This window comes from Pleurodeles waltl, chromosome 4_1 (assembly GCF_031143425.1).
Source record: "Pleurodeles waltl isolate 20211129_DDA chromosome 4_1, aPleWal1.hap1.20221129, whole genome shotgun sequence".
NCBI lineage: Eukaryota > Metazoa > Chordata > Amphibia > Caudata > Salamandridae > Pleurodeles > Pleurodeles waltl.
Genome location: NC_090442.1, coordinates 586,258,427 through 586,280,100, shown reverse-complemented (window position 1 = coordinate 586,280,100; position 21,674 = coordinate 586,258,427). Strand labels below are relative to the sequence as shown.

Genomic DNA, 21,674 nt, shown 5'->3' with positions numbered 1-21,674 from the left:
GCTGTAGTCATTCTGAACTGAGGCACATACTTACAATATTAAGTGTAAAAGGCAAGTATAGTGAGATACTTTACTCTGAAAATAGCTCTAATTCTTTCTTGGATGAATTAAATGGTTCAGGTATGTGTTTAAAAGAAGGAAAAAAGGAAGCGAGTATAAAATGCAGTGCTTAATACAGCTATTCACTCTCACTGCCCAATTGTGGCAGATAGGGAAACTGAAGTAGAGTAGTAGAAGTTATTCCTGCGCAAATGCAGTCCTATAGCAGGGCAAGGACATAAGAGCTCTCGGTTCCACAGTCTGCAACTTAGACATTATACTGTATCTTCCTTATTGATATTTGTTTTCCTACTTCAGGTGTCTAAAAAGTGAAGCAGAAATCGAAAAGCTGCAGTCAAAAATTACAGATCTTCGGAGAAAGTTGGATGACACAACTGCAGCAATGCAGGAGTTGGGTAGAGAAAACCAGTCACTCCAGGTATGGAAGCAGTTACTTCATATTGTATTAGCTAAAGATTCACACATGGTGTTCTTTAAAAAGAACAGTGTCTGTTGTAAAACATGTGTGAAAGTAAGAAGAGGGAGAGTATCTCAGGTTGATATTTTTATTAGGGTATTTCTTCTTTTTAACTATTCCTTTTCACTAGATCACTGTTAAAAACTTTTCTTTTCTTTATGCAGTAAAATAAAACGGTCTTGCTGGCTAGAAGTGCACCACACTGTCCAGTGAAGATCTTTGTTAAAGTGTTACTTCCCAAGTCAAATCACACAGTGTGAAAGGGGTATGTTGTATTCTATGTCTTCACATAGATCGAGGAGAAGGTGTCTGGAATAGTAAAAATGAAGGAATGATGTGGTGTGCTGGAGTGTTCCTTTTGTATGATAGTGCGTGCTTTAGAGTTAGGTTTGAGGGAAGCATTACCTAGACCTATACAGATGTGCTTTACCTAAGGGCCTAGCATGCCATAAAGATACCACCATCCATTACCTAAGCCACTCCCGCCTCATCCCTAGAGAACCCTCCAGACATAGCAATATGCAAAGAAACCAAAGGAGAATATTAAGGTAAGAAAATTGCCGAAATTATATTTGAAAATCATTGAATCTGTATAACTGATAACACATAATATTCCTGAGAGAGTAATAAAGGATTAAAGAATGAAGGCCCACCTAAAGACAAGATCAAAGCTCAGCACAAAGAAATATCTGAAAGCCCCCACAAAGAACCTGGTATAGTTGTTAACCAAATACTAATATAAAACACACATACTTTTCCACTCTTACATACCTAAAGTTAAAATGATATGGAAAAGGTGGGGCGGAGACTTGCAGCTTTATTTGTAACTCAGACTTTGCATGGAGTGCAGGATATGTAGAATGGAAAAAAATGTTCAAATGTCCTGTGAAAATAAAAATACTATTTACAAATTTTGTTTTTAAATACCTGTCTCATTGTCCTGGGTGTACATAGACACCAGAATATCACTGGCATCATATTGTATTGCATTGTATGTTAACATTTATATAGCACTTACTATCCCTCTGTGGAGAGCTGAAGTTTAAAACTGGAAAAAAAAGACAAACTCTTCTTTGGCAATGAAAAGACAGCCCTTTACTGTTGTGCCTCACACAGGAAGGCAGTCTCATATTGCTGTAGCACAATCAGCCTCTTATATACAAAATCTCTCAATACTTTTAAAAATCAGTAAATAATGATTGTCTGGCCAGTCATAGATTGAAACAGAAAAACATTTGAGCACCTGTTACCTTATAACCTGTTACCTCTAAACTATTCTTCTGCTCATTCTCTACCTGTGGCTTTAACATGCTAGACAAACTACCCATTCTTCACTTTGGAATGCATACATTTCTACAATAAATACAATTTAATACCATGTGTGCCTTATCATTGTAAACCTAAGACATCTGTGTAGTCTGAGCTGATTAGATTTCCCACACTCATTGTCTAATCAGATTTACAGTCTGTTTAGAAAAACAAATATGCACCAGTGAACTTTTGTGGTTTTTGGGCATAAATTCCTACATGTTTGTTAAACACAACTTAGCTTTTAATTGCAATTGTGTCCTCAAGTAAACTCTTCACCTTATTTTGGTCCGCATTGGATTTGGGCCTGCAGTGTTCTTATATTTCATATATTGTAGAGCTTTATGCCAATGTCTGCTGTTGCATTATATTTTTGCATATGTATTCTACATTTCATGTAACATTCTCCCCTCTAGTTGACATGTCAACTATTAAATCTAAGCCCTGGTCTTCATTTTACACTAATTGATACACATTATCCTGAGAATCTACCACATTTGTTTTGTGTCCTAACCTCAAACATCCCTCCCGCCTTAGCACCTACTTTTCTACAACATGCTAGAATCAACTGCAGGACACAATATGTTAATAATAAGGCTACAATAGATGGAATCAAATCTCCCAACAGTTCCAACATCCCATCCAGGATGGCAGTAATGTCAACCACTCACTAAACCAGTTATATGGGGCACCTCCTTCATCTACCATTTTCTTTTGTAGATTATTCAGTGTCTGTATAGCTTCAGATAAAATTCTGTTATCTGCATCGTTTGCTGGAATAAAGGCACAATATGCTGTCCCAAGCAGTTTATAGATGTTCATAGTATTGCTACATCACCATTATTCTCATCGCACACAGCTCTTCCTTAACCCCATTGAACCCATCCTTGGTAGTTTTGATAAGTTTAAGAAGTTCCCAACTGGTTTTCTGCGACCATCAAGCTGTTGCTTTGGCCTGAACAAACAGCAGAATACTTCTAAAGAATAACTGCATCACTGAACAAAAAGTACTCCTGAGGAATGTCACTCCAAATACTTGTATCATAGTACTCTGCAGTTCTTTTCCTTCGAAAATTATGTAGCAAGGTTGTTGGATGGCTCATGGGGTGTTCATGCAAAGCTATCAAATTAATTCCAGGAATTATCAAAACCAGAGCATGCAGAGTCGCAGTGGAGCATAGTACACGCTGCATGTCAGCGTTATCTATTTTAGTCTTATAACCAATATTTTAGCCCACATCAACAGTGCCATTTCCCCTGAAACATAAAGAAACAGAAGTTAGTCCCATGACAGTCTGAGGATTATTCACTGTGCTATCTATCCAATTGTAACATGAAATGTTTTCATTCCACTTCCCTATTGTATTCTGATTTACATCAATACCTTTCCATAAGGATATGACCCTATAAGACAGTTCAAAATCAGGATGCCATTGATCATGGGCAAACACTGATCTGGTGACTTTAAATCCTGGTCTAATGACACAATCTGGGGGTAAAGGGTTTATTAAGTAACTGTTACACTCAGTGGGCATGCGCGTTACTCCTATAAAACCTAAATCTAGGACCATTTCAATTCAATCTGCAGTAGTAGGATGACCTGACTTCTTCATTCGTAATATCTCTTCTTTAATGTCCTGTCTGTAAGACTGTACAATACTTCCGCTAAGGAATCAATTTTGTGGCTTTTCTTTTTCAACATGTGTTAACTGCATTTGGACCTTAATCCTACAGAAATAAAGATGTAATAAACTTAAGGTTGTACCTGGGGGCACTTCTGTTGTTAAATGTTACCTATCTGATACAGTGGCATGAGGAATTAAGGGTGCACACAAAACAAAACAAGATTAATTAGTATTCTCCAAACTTATGTCTAACATCTGCCGAAACCACATATTTTCAAACAAAGGAGTATGAGCTTTACGGGTCACAATATTATAATAAGAAAGCTCCCTTTGTCCTTTTAAAATATTATAACTAAATAAATCATATTTGTAGAAACATAGGATAGAATCAAGAGACTAAAGAGAAACAAAAATACAATGATTTTGTGTTCTTTCACATAAGAATTGTCCCAAACCAGAGTTGGAGGGGGTATATTTACGATGTGAGTTTTCCTCCCTCTCTAGTTTCATTTACATTTTTCATAAGTCTTAATGAAATGCTGAACCTAGATAAATGAGGGTGCAGTAAATCCAGAGTTTTCTGCCATCCACCTTGAGGGCGGTAGAGGTCATCATGGTCACTGTGTACAGTCCATGGAAGCGTGGCGCATTCCATTTCCGCAGGAAATTCCTCACAAAAACTTTGTCTCCTATGTGCACAACAGGGAGGTTGACCTCAGAGTTGGCGCGCTTCTCCTTTTCCTTAGACACCTGTTTAGAAAAGGACTGAACAACTCTCATTAATTCAGAAAAATATACTTGCATTCCATTGTTGAGAATTTCTGCAGAGCTTTCCCCCTGTACACTACTTCTGTTGGGAGGGACTTGCGTATTCATAAATGTCCCTGTCACTATCTGATAGGGTGTAACCACCATTTCTTATGCAGTGTAGCACATAGCTTACTGATCTTGCTCTTCAAAAGCCCATGTAGGCGCTCTACAACACCATTACTCTGAGGGTGGTACACAGAGGATAACTTACACTTTATCCTTAACTGTGTCGTAATGTACATAAATATTGCATTAACAAAATAAGTGCGATTGTCAGATCTTATTCCCTCTGGAAATCCCCAATGTGGAATTACTTCAAGAATTAGAAAGGTAGTTGCTGATTTAGCATCACAATGAACGCATGGTCCCTCTTCTATCAATCGGGAAAAAGGGCAGACCGCAACTATACAATAACTATAGTTGCTGCACCTATCAATCATATCCACAAAGTCCACATGAAGAGCCTTAAATGGGCCTTGTGGTTGTGGAATGGTGGAATTTGTTAATTTCAATGTGGGATTAGGAGAAAACTGCTGGCAGACAATGCAGTTATGAAGGTACATAGTAAGTATGTTGTGCATATTAGGAGCAAACCAGTCTTATATTTGCATGTACAAGTGATCTTTTGAAGTATGAGCTGGTATATGCAACTGATCAAGGTCTATCATAAGTAAACCCTGTGACTTCAGTGATTCACGTGTGGATAGTTGTTTATATATTAGGTCATTCCCTTAGGGAGTACATCCTCTATCCTCCCATAACTGTTTTTCATGTTGAGGAGCAGCTCTTTCTGTAATTCGCGGTGATGTAAATGCGCTGTTTCAGTAAAATGTGGTGTCACATTGTCTGTAATGGAATTAGATTCATACTCCGGCGGTGAGGCAGTCTGAGCTACCGAGACAGGGACATGTTGTGATGCTGCTGGCAAAAGCGGGGGTGTGCGTCTAGCTGCATCTTTAGCTGCCCAATCTGCTAGTGCATTACCCCGAGACACAAAATCCTGTCCACTAGTATGTGCTGCGCACTTCACAACTACCACCAGCTGTGGCAGTGCAAGTGCCTCTGTTAGAGCTTCTATGAGTTTTTTGTGCATAATGGGGCTTCCATCTGACTTGAGAAAAACCTATCCTGCTCCATCTTTTGGTGTTCGAATGTACAGTAGTTGTCTCATAAGCTGAATCTGAATAAAGTGTAATCATTGCTCCTTCTCCTTGCTTAAGAGCTGCTATTAATGCTATTAATTCTGCTGCTTGTGCAGAATGATGTGTTGTTAATGTGAATTGCTCCACTATATGGAGTGTTTCAGAAGAGTCATGCTGTTGTGCCCTGACTGCTGCTGCACCTCTGTATCTAATTCATGTATCTTAGTCAGTGGTAGAAGAACCATCAACAAAATAGACAATGCTGTGTGATAAAGCATCCTCTGTTGCTTGGCCAGACTCATTAGGAACGTAAGTTGCACAATCTTGTACTTCACCCTCAATATCGCAAAGAATATTGCACCACATGGCACTTCACAACCTTCAAAGATGGTAGTGATAGTATCACCTCATATCCTAACACACTCTGTGTAGTCAGAGTGGCCTTAGCTTTCTGAATGTTAGCAAACACTGCTTGTTCTGCATAAAGCATCAAAGGTGCTCCCATAACAATGAGGGTGCTCTTCTGTACTACAGAAGCTGCAGTATCAAGAGCCTGTTCACAGGGATAATCACTGGAACTAACAGTCCACTGAAATATGCAATGGGCTTATGTCCCAAAGGATATTTCTGTGTGAGGACGGCTGTCATCACTTAACCATTGCAATGGCAAAATAAAAATATTTCCTTGGTATAATCAGGAGTTCCCAAGACTGGAGCGTTTGTTATTTCGGTATCTAGTTTCTGAACTTCTCCCTCATTTCCGAGGTGCATGTTATCTTGTCATTTCTGCCTTTGGCCTGTTTGATAGAAGCTAACAAAGGTGCTATCAAAGTACTTTCATCAAAAACCCATTGTCTCACATAATTACAGAGACCAAGAAACTTCTGCATTCCTTAAACAGTTTCTGGTTCTATCATCTGACAAATGGATGCTGCTCTCTCGGGGGTTACCCGTCGATCAGAAAGCTTACAACAGTTGTCCTAAGTAGTAAACTTCCTCCAGACAATACTGTACTTTGTCTTTCTCTACTTTGTATCCTCTTTGTGCAAGAGTAACTAAGAGTGATATATTGTTTTTTCTACAGTGCTGCTTTGTGGGACTACAAATCAGTATATTGACATATGCAACAAGGTGCTGTCACACTGAAAATTTGACAAATCGTTTCTTACCACTCTGTTAAAAATACTCTGGACTCACAATATCTTTGGGGCAAACATGAATACAAATACTGAGTCCTGCGTTCAGAGAACACTGTCAAATAGTGATTGTCTGGATGCAGAGGGATGCTAAAGAAAGCATTCTTCCGATCAATAACAGAACAATACTTAGCATCCTGAGGAATCTTTGTCAAAATGATGTATGAATCGGGAACAGTTGGAAATTCCGGTATCACTACATAGTTCAGGGGGCGCAGGTCTTGAACCATGCGCCAAGTATTACCCTTGGACTTCTTAACGGGGTAAATTAGGGTGTTGCAAGGAGACACTCCACTGTAAATTACTCCTTGCTCTATCAAAGCCCGTATAGTAGGGGCAATGCCCTCGTCTGCTTCCTTAGCAAGATAATACTGTCTCACTCTGGGTAAAATAGCACCTTCCTTTAATGTAATTCGGAATGGTATAGCAGTATGAATAAGGCCTACACCGTGAGGACCCTTAGTCCATAAAATGTCTGGTACTTGGGACAGATCAGCTTCCCTAACTGAATCAAGTTCTTCCTGGTATGGGTGTCCTTACTTCCAACACTGTCCTCAGTGGTATGTCACTTTGAAAAATTCTTAAAATTGTCATCACAAAACAGTTGGTCATCTAATATGTCTATAAGCATTTTTCTTGGTTCTGAAAAAATACTTGCCCATAAGACATGAATATAGTCGCTGGCTATCAGAGCGCCATTGATTGGTATTATCTCTAAGGTCTCTATTCGCAATATTAGGTCAGGATCAATCATGCAAGAGTCTTGCCTTTGCCACCGAAAAATAAATTCTTTAGGTAACTAAACCTCCTTTCCCAGTACCTCTTGTGTCTCTGCTACGATTGTATACATGGCTGTTGTAAGTGCCTCCAGTGGAGGAATCTACTATTACTGCCATCACATTGGAAGGTAATACTCCAGGGGTTGAACAGATCCTGTTACCATCAGGGTTAAAATAATACTCGTATTTAAATTGACCATAAGATCTCTTCCTAATAAATTAGCTGGGTCAGCTGGAGAAAATGCTAAACAGCATTCATTGTACCCTCCTCCCACTTCCATCTTCACTGGTTTAGAAGAATGAACCCTTGTTACTTCCCCAGAGAATCCCTGTACATCCATTGATCTATTAGAAATCGGAATTCCCCCCAACCCCTTTGATACAGGATCTAGTTGCTCCTGTATCTATGAGAATACCTTCTATCATTGATGGCTACCGTTCCTCGTCTGTCCTGTGCACCACTGACAATACTGGACACAGAGAAATGATCTGTGGCACCTTCATTTTGCTTATCCTCCCACAGACTTCATCAGAAAATAATTCCTTCCTCTTACAATTACACCTCCTTGTCCACTTTGAGGTGGAATTTCCTTTGGGGGTGTTTGGTAATTTTGATGAGGCGGCACTGGTTGTGCATGTGGTATTATTGGTGGCTGCACATTCTGGAATGGCACCTAAGGAACAGAAATGATTTGCGGATTAGGTTGGTACTGTACCCCTATATACACTGGCTGATTATAAACTCCTCCATTTTACTGATTCCATCTTTTAGGTCTACGATCTCTAATAAAATGTCCATACCTCTGACAATAATAACATACCTGATCCACTCTTTGAGGATCCATCCTACCTCTTCCTATTCCTCCTTTTCCTCCTCCTCCTACTTCCATGTATCCATATATTGTCCTGCTGCTATGGGTATTGTTGTTAAGTGGTCCCTATGACCGATTCCACAGATATTGCAGTCACCTGAGTGGCAGCTGCAGCTACAGTTCCTTCTGCTGCTCCTTTCTTTGCTAACTTCTGCTGTACTCATTCAGCTGCTGCTTTGTCATTCACTCCTATTAATTCCTTTCCTTTTTCCTGTTTCCTTTTACAAAAATGGATTATATGTTCTTGTATCTCTGTCCAGGGCTAGGCTTCTAACAGCACTATTATCTAGGCTATCCTACGCATCAAAGGGTAACCCTTTTTTCCACCATGTTATAAAACAATATAGAGCATCCACCTGTTACCTCCCAACCCTGGCCTACATCTTGGATCCATTTCTCCTTCATCCTATTAATTAACTGGGCAGGATCCTCATTTGACTGCATTGTCTGAGTCATAAGATATCCAATATCTGGCCTATCAGGATATATTTTCCTCAACTGGTCCCAAATCCCTGTTTTTTCCAAATTAAATGGAGACCCATCATATCTAGTTTCAGTGAGGGTAACATTTCTCACTCCAGCCTTTTGACAAATAGTGTCTGTTTCGACTCCCATAAGGGAACTAAGCAGACTTTTTATATACCCTGATACCTGTAGTTTGTTTTTCAAAAGCTCTGATCCCCTTCTCTGCACCCTCTGTAAGCAGCTGCAACAATTTCTTAAGATTTTCCTTGTCTGTTTATGGCCAAGGAGCATACTGAGGCGCCCCAGGTCCCTTACATAGCAGGTGCATCTGTTGTAAGGAAGTGGTAGAACGCTGGGGATTATGCTGTCTAGCATATCTCCGCCATATTCTGGATCTCCCTCCACATAAGGAATGCAATCTTCTGCATTCACCATATCATGTGGATCATGTGGATCAAAAGATCCTTCTTGTGGCCAAGAACTCATCTGTTATATTAGTCATTCAGTCCATTCCACTAAATTCTCTACATATGGCACAACACTGTGCCAGCTATTCTCTTCTTTTGCAACTATCCTACTAGGGGTGAGATCTGTACTGTGCAAAGTTGACTGAATACTCATTTGCTGTACTGATCTATCTTGTAGTGTCAGTCCTCTCATAGCTTCACAACATGCCCTCCCTGAATCTGGTTAGCCATGCATTCCCTGAAGTTGCAATCTCCCCAGCTCTGTCACTTGAGATTTCCAAACTCTGTAAAACTTCTCCTGTTCTCCTTCTCTAATACCAACATGATCAGATATGCCCCTGCCCCCTTTGTATGATCCAGATCAGTAAAAGATATTTCTTGGATATCAACATCATGTATAGATTGCCTAACTCTTGAAGATTGAAATGGCTCACCCATACTATTTGTGCTTTTATGTATGGACGATATTTTATTTTTTTACTTTACTCTTAATCTCCCCTATTCTCACTTTGCAATAACAACTGTTGAACACTTTATGGTGAAACTATTACATTCCCCTTCTACTTCTGCCAGAGTGGTAAACTACCTTTTAGTCCTTTCTTTTTCTTGGGATGCTGGCCTTTGTGCCATACTAGCAGTTCTGTCCATACAGTCAGTACATCTAAAATCATCTCCATTTCTTTGCTGTGAGGTAGACATTTATTGCCTAACAATCCTTCTTGGTGCGTCTCTTCTCTGCAACAAATGCAACGTTGCTGATGAATCATGTGACTGGTCATCACTATCCCCTGAACTTTGTTCTTCACTTCTGTCCTCCTCCGGAGAGTCTGGGTCTAAATGTAGGGTGGACTGTCCTTCTAATTGTCCTTAAAACCTGGATTCATTAGTCTTTGCTTGCTGCCTAGGTGTACTCACATACTTTGGCTTTTCCACGCATGAAGCTACATTAGGGGTAGCTTTTGGAGATTGTGAAGGAGGTCTAAATTTCAGGGTTCTCAAATCCCACTGCGTCTTCTTGTAGCTGCACCTATGTAAAAATACTGTGAATCTTGGGAGAGGTACTCATAGAACCAAATGGAGGCGGTGAAGCAGATGGGATATTAGGGTTATTATCTTTTAAGGGTTTCTCAGATTTCTCACAAAACGCTTGCCACAGTGCTAAATAGTTTGCCTTTTTTGTAATTTATTTCCCTCATAATTACTCCTGAGGTATTTAACAATATTCTTAAGTATCTTAGCATCAACTGTCCCTTCTTTTGGCAAGGGATACTTATGTTCTTGGGTGGCTTTAGACCATTCTAAACAATAGTGTTCTAACTTTCTCTGATTAGGGGGAAAGACCTTCTGCATATGTGTTAAGGGAGTCTCCATAATTACGAGTCTTCCCAATACATCCAAATTTAACCTTGAAATATTGCACTTTTAAAACTTACACAAATGTTTTTAAAAGCAGGGAATTCTAGAAAATTGTGTCTGTCAATTTGTACAATACATATTAAAAGAACATTACGCAACATTACACAACAACATTACACAGTGGCCACTTCATTCATAAACACACGCACTCATCATCAGCATAAAAATATGAACACATTAACTATTTCTTAGGTATGAATCATCATTTTTCTAAAACTAAATGGTAAATACAACCGGCAACCCTAGTCACTTCCCTCGGCACCTAGAGAAGATAACCTTTTCAAACTATGCGTCCTGACAAAAGAGTGACTTCGGGATATTAGATCCAGGGCAGTAATTTGAGTGTCCAAATTGTACTTAGAGGTGAATTATTAACAACATCAGCCTTCCCACTGTCCTTCTGTGTCAAATCATTAGACATGCATTGGCAACCCCCAATTGCATATTACCCAAATTGACTACATCCTACTTGTCATTAGGAATAAAATGTTTATCGGTCGTGCAACACCCAATCAACAATGTTCTATTCTAAAACGGTAAATGCAACTCGTCACACTTGGTCACTTTCCCCTGGGCTCAGAGAAGACAACCTTTTCAAACCATGTGTCTCTCAGACAATGGAATGACTTACAGACATTAGGTCCAGGACAGTAATTTGAGTGTTTAGGTCTTATCTGGAGGTAAAGTTTAGTTACATCTGCTTTTCAGCTGTCCCTCTATGTCAACAAGAAATGCGTATTTGGCTCCCTCTGAATTTCAAATTACCACACTGAACACTTCTAGCTTGTTGCTAGGGACAACAAGTGAACCAGGTATATAGTGCCTTTCCTGATATTGTGTAACACGTACACAATCTTGCATGCAATACCTTTATATCTCTTATAATCTTATGTGTCTACAACCGTGTTTACCATTGCCAAGGAAAATAAGTTATACATTAGATAAAAAGCATGGAACTTCGGTCCGCACTTTGCCCTCACCTTTAAATAATGGTAGTCCCCAGAATCTTTCCCAGCCCCTTTGCACAGACATAACTTAAAAAAAAAAAAAAAAAACTATGATGTCTCCATACCCAATTAAAGATGCACAATATCTAAGCAGTGGGAGTAGGTGGTACTTCAGTGTCAGCAGTCAGGTGAAAAAAGCAAAAATTAGACTCATGTTCTGGCTCCCCAACTGTTGCAGGGTAAATAAAAAGTTAAAACCTAGCTTGAATCCAGTGGCACAGCGAGCAAGGGACTCGCGTCTGGACATACCCTGGCCACTTAGGGCAAGTTTAGCAACACAATAGGATGATGGACAGAGTGCTGAAACACTTCAAACACTCACCCCAGTCCCAGATCTGGGTTAAATCCATTGTTCTTTGGCTCACCATGCCACCTCAGTTGAAACCGAGTCATATGCAAATAAGTCTTGACCCTGCTCCCCATGGGAACAGTCCAGCCCAAACTGCCAGGCCAGGTCCGCCCTGGACTGGAAACAGGCATCTTGGGACTGGTTTTGGGGTATCATCCCTCATCAGCCAGGCAAAATTGAAACCAGTGGTGCAGTGAGCACAGCACCCACATCTGAGCATACTGTGGTCACCTAGGGTGACCAAATCAAAAAGAACAGATGATGGATGGAATGCTGAACAAGGCAAATGTTCACCCCCAGTCACAGATCTGGCTTTAATCCATTGTTTTTGTGTTCCCAATACCATCCTAGTTTGGGCCCAGCAATATGCAAATCAATCTTGACAATGCTCCCCATGGTAGCAGTCCAGCCTGAGCTGCTAGGCCAGGCCTTCCCTGGACCGCAAACCAGCAACTTGAGACACCAGTTTCAGGGTATCATCCCTCATCAGCCAGGTTTACTTGAATCCAGTGGTGCAGTGAGCATGGGACCCATGTCTTGGAAACCCTTCCCACTTAGGGTGACAAAAGCAAAAAGAACAGATGATGGGCAGAATGCTGAACAATGCAAACAGTCACCACATGTCACAGATTTGGGTTTACTCCATTGTGTTTTTTGCTCCCCATGCCACCCCAGTTTGGAACCAGCCATATGCAAATCAGTCTTGACCCTTCTCCCCATTGGAACAGTGTAGGAAACTGGCCATTGTTGTAGTTACACCCCCTGACCCACCCACTTTTTGCCTGATATTGATGCTGACGACTGAAAGTGTGCTGGGATCCTGCTAACCAGGCCCCAGCACCAGTGTTCGTTCCCTAAAACTGTACCATTGTTTCCACAATTGGCACACAGACAAATCCCTTGTAAAGGATACCAGTGGTACCAAGGGCCCTGTGGCCAGGGAGGGTCCCTAAGGGCTGCAGCATGTGCTGTGCCACCGTAAGGGACCCCTCACCAAACACATGCACACTGCCATTGCAGATTGTGTGTGTTGGTGGGGAGAAAAAGGCAAACTCGACATGCCATGCCCACAAAATACTGCCAGTGGCATAGGTAAGTCACCCCTCTAGCAGGCCTTACAGCCCTAAGGCAAGGTGCACTATACCACAGATGAGGGCATAGCTGCATGACCAGTATGCCCCTAAAGTGTCTAAGTTGATTCTTAGACATTGTAAGTGCAGTGTGGCCATATTAAGTGCATGGGCTGGGAGTGTGTCATTACGAACTCTACAGCTCCATGATGGCTTCACTGGTGTTTGGTATCACCTTTCGCAGCACAATAAACACAGACTGATGCCAATGTTGGATTTATTGTAAACTGCACACAGATGGTATCTTAGAGATGCCCCTTGTATTTTACCCAACCCTCTAGTGTAGGGCTGACTGGTCTGTGCTAACCTGCCAGTAGCAGACACGTTTCTGACCCCATGGGGTGAGGGCCTTTGTGCTTTCTGAGGTCAGAAACAAAGCCAGCTCTGGGTGGAGGTGCTTCACACCCCTCCTTCCCTGCATGAACCGTAACACTTGGCAGTGAGCCCCAAAGGCTCAGGCCTGCTGTTACAGTGCCCCAGGGCACTCCAGCTAGTGGGGATGTCCAACACCCCACCCCACCCCTCCCCCCCCCCCCCCCCACCCCCCCTCCGGACAAAGCCCCATTTTTGGTGGCAAGTCTGGGCGGAAAATTAGGTAAAATAGGGAGGAATGGCCACTCCAGTCAGGACCAACCCTAAGGTGTCCATAGCTGAAGTGACCCCCTCCCTGCAGAATCCAGTAGGCTTAGGAATGTGCCCCCCTCCCAGGAATGGTGTAGCCACCCTCAGGGACCGTAGCCATTGGCTACTGCCCTCTGACCCCTGTAATGCCCCTAAATCTAGTATTTAGGGGCACCTCTGAACCTAGCTCACCAGATTCCTGGTGACCTCAAGAAGCTGACGAGAAGAAAGGAGGACTGCTAGGCTGACCCCCAGCAGAGAAGACTGAAGACACCAACTGATTTGGCCCTATCCCTACTCCCGTCTCCAGCTTCTGAAGCCCCTGCTACAAAAAAGGCAAAAAATCCTGCAGGACCAGTGACCTTTTAAAAGCTCCAAGAGAACTGCCTGCACCCTATAGGACCAAGATTCCCGGTGGAGATCAGCCCTGTCCAGAAAGAACTCAAGCAAAGGACTCCAGAAGTGCCCCGAATCCACGAGTCCTGCCCAGGTGGCCCACCGGTCCAGAGCAGGTCCTCAGGTGATTCCGACCTAGTGTCCACTCTGGGTTGACCCCTCCTGGCCAGCACGACGACGCCTGCAGCCTAAATCCAGAGGATCCCCCTGACAGCGAATGAACCAGACGAAGACTGCCGATGCCTCTAGGTACCCCTGCACCTGCACCCCACTGGCCTAGGGGAATCTGACCACCGGTCCAGCAACGTTCAGCAGGCGGCTCTCCTCCTGGTCCAGCCTTTGGTTTTCTGGATCCGACCACCCTAGACCTAGCCTGCAGCATCTTTCTGACCCCCCGGGTTCTCCCTATTGGAAAGCATTGGGAGCCTGACTGTATGTTTGTACCCTGCACCCGGCCACCCCTGTGCCACTGACTGTGTTTGTTTGGTGCTGACCTGTAACAACCCCGCTCCCACCCTTCTCCCCTACCTCCCAGTGCTCTCCTAAACCCCCCAGGTCTGCCCTCCAAAGACACGGGTACTTACCTGCTGACCGATTCAATTCAGAGTGCCCCCAGTCTCCTTAGGAGCCCATTCTAAATCTTGCCTCACCTTTGACCTCTGCACCCGGCCAGCCCCGTGTTGCTAGTGGTGGCCCCAACCTGTGGACATCCTAACCCCCAGAGACTGGAACTGTAAGTCCTGTACTTACCTCAAAACTGACTAACTTTCCCTCCCCCCTAAAACTGTGTTTGAAAATTGCACTGTCAACTTTTAAAACAGATCATTGCTATTTATTTGAAAACCGTTTAACTTACCGAATTGAAACAAAATGGTGTTCATACATATACTTGCTACTTATTTGCAAATTTACTTACCTGCAAACTTGTGGTTCTAGAAATAAAGTAACAAAATATATTTTTGCTATATAAAAAACATTGGCCTGGAGTTAGTGATTGAGTGTGTGCCTTATTACTTGACTGTGTACAACAAATGCTTTGCACTGCCCTGTGATAAGCCTAACTGCTCAACCACACTACCAGAAATGAGAGCATTGGTGTTATCTACTTTAGCCTCTGTTAAGCCTCTGGTGAACCCCTGGTCTCTGTGACACTATATCTCATTTTTATATAGTGTATACAGAGCCAGCTTCCTGCAAACAGTCCAGCCTGAACTGCCTGGCCAATTCCTCCCTGGACCGGAAACAAGCATCCTGGGACCGGTTGTGAAGTATCACCCTCATCAGCCAGGCTAGCTTGAATCCAGTATCGCAGTGAGCACAGGACCCATGTCTGGGCAAACCGTTCCCCTCTTAGGGCGAGAAAAGCAAAAAGATCAAATTATGGACGGAATGCTGAACAATGCAAACATTCACCCCAGTCACAGGTATAAAGAAACCTGCTGTGAGGCCTGCTCCTTCATAGGCTAGCATTAAGGCTACCCTCATAAATTGGTTGAGTGGTAGATTCTGATTAGAAAGGGGTAAACAGGTCATATTTAGAATGGCCAGAATGGAAATACAAAATCCTGCTGACTGGTGAGGTTGGATGTAATATTACTATTTCAGAAATGCCACTTATAGAAAGTGAGCATTTCTCTGCACTTTAAATCCTTCTGTGCCTTACAGCCTGTCTCCAGTCCACCTCTGGGCTGGGCTGATTGACAGCTCTCTTGTGCATTTCACTCAGACAACCACAAACACAGGATGCTCAGTCGCACCTGCACACATCTGTATACTGAATGGGTCTTCTTGGGCTGAAAGGGTGGAGGGCCTGACACTTACGTTTCAAAGGGCAGTGGCCTGCCCTCACACAATTGACTGCCAAACCCCCACTGGGACCCTGGCAGACAGGATTGTACTGAAAGGGGGCTTTGTTTACTTCTAAGCCACTCTTTGACGTCTCCCCCACTTCAAAGGCACATTTGGGTATATAAACTGGGTCACTGACCCACCAAACTAGACACTTCTTGGGAAAGGCACTCAGCACCAGAACCTGCAACCTGCCAAGAGAAGCTGCCCAAAGGACTCGCCTGGACTGCTTTGCTGTAAAGGACTGCTGCCTTGCTGTTGCCCTGCTGCCTTGCTGGCCTCTGGCTCTGCTGAGTAGTGCTCTCCAAGGGCTTGGATTGAGCTTCCCTCCTGTTTCTTGAAGTCTCAGGGCCAAAAAGACTTCATCTCTGCAAAGAAACTCCTTGTGCAGAGAAAATCGACGCACAGCCTGCCAGAATCAAAAATCCCCACATCACCGAACTGGAACGATGCAGCCCGGCTCCCCAAGTGGAGATCGAGCAGCGCCAACGGTCCGACTGGAACTTCGACGCACAGCCCACCAGATTGACACATCGCCAAGCTGCAACGACATAGCCCGACTTCCTGTGAGAGGAATCGACGCAGCGCCAGCCATGCAGGCAGCAATTCCTCCTTGGACAAGGGTGTATACCTCTGCCAACTAGAGACCCCATTTCTAACAGCCTTATTGAGACAAGTGCGCTACAGGGACAAATAAGGACCAGCAGAGAAATATCTAATATCCCCGACAGAGCCCTGAGGAAGTGGAGCAAAAGTGGCAGAGTCCAGTTTCCTGCGGGGCGGCTATTGTGGGAAATCGAGCCCCCCTTCCTGCGCAAACGAACAGCATTGACAAATATGCAATTTAACTAATGGCAGCTAAAGGAACTCTTGGCCCACCTGGACCAGGAATCAAACATCGGGATCCCCCTCAGCAAACAAAACCCACATTACGAGACATTATGACTGTAAATTAGAGAGTGTCAAAGACACCTTGGACCAAAGGTTGACATTGAAACGCTTGAAGTGAATCTAATAAGGATTGACCTCTAAAAAGTTACAGAGAACTTGACTGTGGCTGAAACGCACATCTCAGGACTACAATTCATTACAAAACACCTGGAGAACAGGTATAGACCCTTAACAAAACAAAACACGGCCATCAATTCCCACCTTAAAGACCAGGAAGGCAGGGAACGGCGGAACAATATCCTTATAGCTGGGGATTTCTAAGGGGGCCGAGGGCCAGTGTTGATTTATTTGTGGAGGACCTGGTCCTTAACTTACTACAGCCAAAAAGACTCCAAATTCTTTACAGTGTATCAGGCGCACGGAGCCCTGACCTCTCAGCTGCCCCATGGTGTCCCCCCAAGGACATTAATATCTTGGATATTTAATTACAGGGATAGGGACGCCATCCTACAGGCGGCTTGTACACAGGAAGACCTCAAAATAGAGAATGTCACCAAACGTATCTTTCTTGACTTTGCCCTACAGGCTCAGATAACGCAGGTGCTTTGATGAAATAAAGCGAGAACTGTGGGATAGAGAAATTAAATACATGATGTTATTCCCGGAGTAACTGAAGGTCATTGCAGAGGGGTAAGACATGGATCTTCACAACGCCAGAAGAGGCGAGGGAATGGCTAGAGGGCTGTTGAGTACAGAAGTGAAAAAAAGGACACCCACAAACAATCACCAGATCGTTAGACAGGCAGAAACAGCTGACTATCCTCAGAATAAAGCAGCCAGTTAAGGAGTAAATGGAATCCATCAGAGATGGAAGAATATTAAAAAATCCAGCACATGGTAGACTGGGCAGTCGGGTGGGTGACAGAGTCCCCGATAGGTGGTGTAATATCCCCTCACACTATGTAAGATGGGAAGTTTGAGCTAAGACGTATTCAATATCCTGAAAGCTCTGGCGCAGCAGTAATGCCGCACCCACACTTGTTTATGTTACTAGAGCGACAGGCTCTCTGCAAATTGGCGAGGTGTGTGGTTTATGACTCATGGTGCAGGGTAGCAGGGAGAGAAGAAGTAAGTGAGAAATTAGAACTGTTTAAGTTTCAAGATATGTTAAACTGTGTTCATGAATGCTCCTTACAGGACAGTGAAGCATTGTATGTCAGACTGTCAGGGACAAGACCCACACTCTAAGAAAAGGAGTAATACTGATTCTCTCCCCCTAGTAGCACCTTAAACTTCCAACAGTGACAAAACCACCTAACCTACTCATATGGTTCTGGAACGTAAATGGTCTGGGTAACAAGATAAAACACACATTGGTTCTCCAGTACCTCCGGAAACACTCCTCAGATTTGGTGCTTCTCCAGGAGACGCATCTTCGGGACACAACATACAAAGCACTTGACAGACAGATTTTGTTATAAACTCTTAGCCTATTCAGGCTACACTAGCGACTCACAAGGAGTGGGTATAATGGTCAAGAAACCGATTCCCTTCATCCCGCAGCATAGTTGGCATGACGCGTTGGACAGATATGTTGTGATATCCGGCCTGTGGGATGACCCGACCCTAATTGGGGATTCTATTTATATTCGCCCGTGCCTAGACTCGCCGACGTTCCCTGAAATAAATGCAACTTCAGTAGACTTGCAACATGGGACCCTGATCTTGGGGGGACACATCAACACAGTTTTAGATCCAGCTCTTATAGGCTTTCCGGAGCCTCCATGGGAAGCGGAACCTGATTGCTGAGTTCCTTTGTTGACGCCTTGGGGTTGGTAGACATATGGCAGACACATAACCCAAACAGCTGGGGACATTCCTACTTTTCACCATCCCACAATAGCTTCTCTCAGATAGATTATCTATTCACGCAATGTACAGACATTCACAGATTCCAAGAGGCTAGTATAAGACCACTCCCCGGTTTAGGTTAGATAGCAAAACACAATTCAGATCACAACTCCACCCCTGAAGATAAGTACATTGTACCTTAAAGACCCAAATATTAGGGAGGCACTAAGGAAAGGGGCTGAAGTATAGTTCCAAGAAACTATAGGTACTATGGCCTCTGCAAGTAATCTATGGTTGGCATTCAAGGAGGTAATACGGGGCCAGTCACAAGCCCTCATTGGGGCAGATGGGGGAAGAAACGTCTTTCCAGTTTAACGAGGTTGAACAGGACATCAAGCGTTTGGAGTGGAGGATGCAGACAGAACAAACCAGCAAACTCTTCACCAATTATGTCTTAAACTGCGAGACCTAGTTGAGGGAGCCGCTCGCAGCAATGCCCTTGCAATGCAACCACGTCTATATGATGTTGGTGACAAGGCAAACAAGCTTGTGGCGTGGCTAGATAGGAGGGAGCAGGAAAGGTCCTGGGTGCTGGAGAAAAAAAGAGGGAAGGTTCCTGCGAGATGGTCCAAGTATAGCCAACACATTTGCTGACTATTGTCATATAGACGCTCCTCCTGTTCACAAAAGGAAATTTTTCAGATTTTTAAGGAATTAACTATAACCCCTATGCCCTCTCCTCCCACAGAACCCTCCACTGAATATAGTAATCTTTTGGCATCTCATTTTAATGACAAAGTCATTAAGATATACTCTGGGTTCCCTTCTCCTCCTCCCCCAGGTACAGTAGAGCACCAAATGATGGATCCCTCCCTCTCCGGAACCACATTAACTGTCTTCACACCTCTTACTGATACTGCTGCCACTAAACTTCTTCTTCAGATTAAATCGGGCTCCCCCCTGGACCCCGCTCCTCCCCCCATCCTCTCGCGAGTTTCAGATATTGTTGTACCTCCCCTCACAGAAATACTGAATCGTTCCCTATCGTTAGGTCTTCTCCCCCCTGTTTTTAAGCATGCCATTATTAAGCCTCTGTTAAAAAAAACGAAACTGGACCCATCTCTGCTGGAGAATTATAGACCCATTGCTCTTCTCCCTATTTCAACAAAAATTTTGGAGAAACACGTTAATCACCAATTAACCAGCTACTTAGAGACCCATGAACTCCTCCACCCCACCCAAATGGGTTTTAGAGCCCATCATAGCACGGAGTCAGCTCTCCTTGCAGTGACTGAGTCAGCCAGGCAGCTTTTGGACCAAGGGTCCCATGTGGCCATGATTCTGCTTGATCTCAGCGCTGCTTTTGATACAGTGGACCACAACCTTCTCTGCCGCAGGCTCTCAGAATTGGGGATAGGAGGCCTGGCATTGTCCTGGCTGTCCGCTTTTGTCAAAGACAGATCTTTTCAAGTCCTGGATCGAGCCTACTTCTCTGACATTTTTCCTTTGACTTGTGGAGTTCCCCAGGGCTCTTCTTTGAGCCCAACTCTTTTTAATGTCTATTTATCCCCGCTGGCTAAGGTGATCGCTCCCTACAATTTGTCTTTGGTCACCTACGCCGACGATACTCAACTTGTGGTGTCCCTATCCAGCTCCGGGGACTCGTCGGCAGCTAACCTCTCGTGCTGTATGAAAGACATTGGAGCTTGGATGGTCCAGTCTAAGCTCAAATTCAATGACAGAAAGTCAGAAGTCCTCGTACTAGGCAATTCCCCCCCAGCTCTTTCGCTTCCGCTGTACTCTGAGGCTTTCAATAATCTTCCTCCCCCTAAGGACCAGGTAAAAAGCCTTGGTTTCTGGGTGGATTCTCGTCTGACCATGGATTATCAAGCAAAAAGAGTCTCCTCTATATGCTTTGGCATCTTAAGAGTTCTTAGGAAAATCTCGATTCTTCTTCCCCCTATGGCCAGAAGAATCCTCGTTCAAACTCTTATCCTCTCCCGGTTGGATTATGGGAACTCACTTTTTCTCAGCGCCCCGGCTTATGTTATAAAAAGGCTACAAACAGTCCAGAACGCAGCCGCCCGGCTTCTTGTCAATCTTCCCAGACATGTATCTGCTAAACCTGCTCTTTCCTCGCTTCATTGGCTCCCCTTCAAGCAACGTACCTATTTTAAGGCCCTATGCATTGTTCATAGAGCTCTTCAACATAAGGGCCCAATGTTCTTTAGAAAGCGGCTATGTCTTTATGTTCCTTCTCGAAGTCTGAGGTCCTCCTCCTCTCGTCTTGTGACCATCTTGAGGTCTAAGAGAGCTTGGGGGGCCAACTCCTTCCTTACCAAGGCCGCCCGTCTTTGGAATGATCTTCCTTCCGATCTACGTCAGGAACATTCAGAACTACTTTTTAGGAAAAAACTCAAGACTATTCTTTTCTGTAGGTAGCGCTCTCAACTCTCCTAGTGACAGCACCGGTCAGGTTAGGTTAGCGCTGGGATGCCTTCGGGTCACTACGCACTTTATAAATTCGTAAACTAAACTAAACTAAACTATTCTGAGGACCTATATCAACCAGCCACCTCCATGGGAGATGTTGATTGTATGGAATTTTTCCGAGATATCCACCTCGGTGAGCTGACAGGGGAATCAAGAGTGGCTCTGGAGGAAGACTTTACGATGGAAGAGATCAAGCCATGCGTGGGCTGCAGTCAGGGAAGGCCATGGGCCCCAATGGACTGCCGATCAAGGGAACCAGATAGGCCTGAACCCTCTCCCCCATGATATTTGCCTTAGCCATAGAACCTCTGACTACTTGGATACATCAAGATCCCCTGATATGTGGAATCTCTGGAAATGGTGACTGGGAGGAGCGTGCCTCCCTCTATGCAGACGATGTGTTATTGTACCTTACGCAAACTTCTTTCTCAGTGGACAGAGTTCTGCAGGTCTTCCAGACCTTTGCCGACTATTTGAGCTACCGAATAAAC

The 21,674-nt window shown here is 43.7% G+C and overlaps 1 protein-coding gene across 1 annotated transcript in view; it reads left to right on the top strand.

Moving 5' to 3' along the window:
• Positions 1-21,674, top strand: part of EEA1 (early endosome antigen 1) — a 497,109-nt gene that overhangs the window by 421,072 nt on the left and 54,363 nt on the right. The window contains exon 27 of the mRNA XM_069228969.1: positions 358-478. Coding sequence (XP_069085070.1) covers positions 358-478 — 121 coding nt within the window. The remainder of the gene's footprint in view (positions 1-357; positions 479-21,674) is intronic.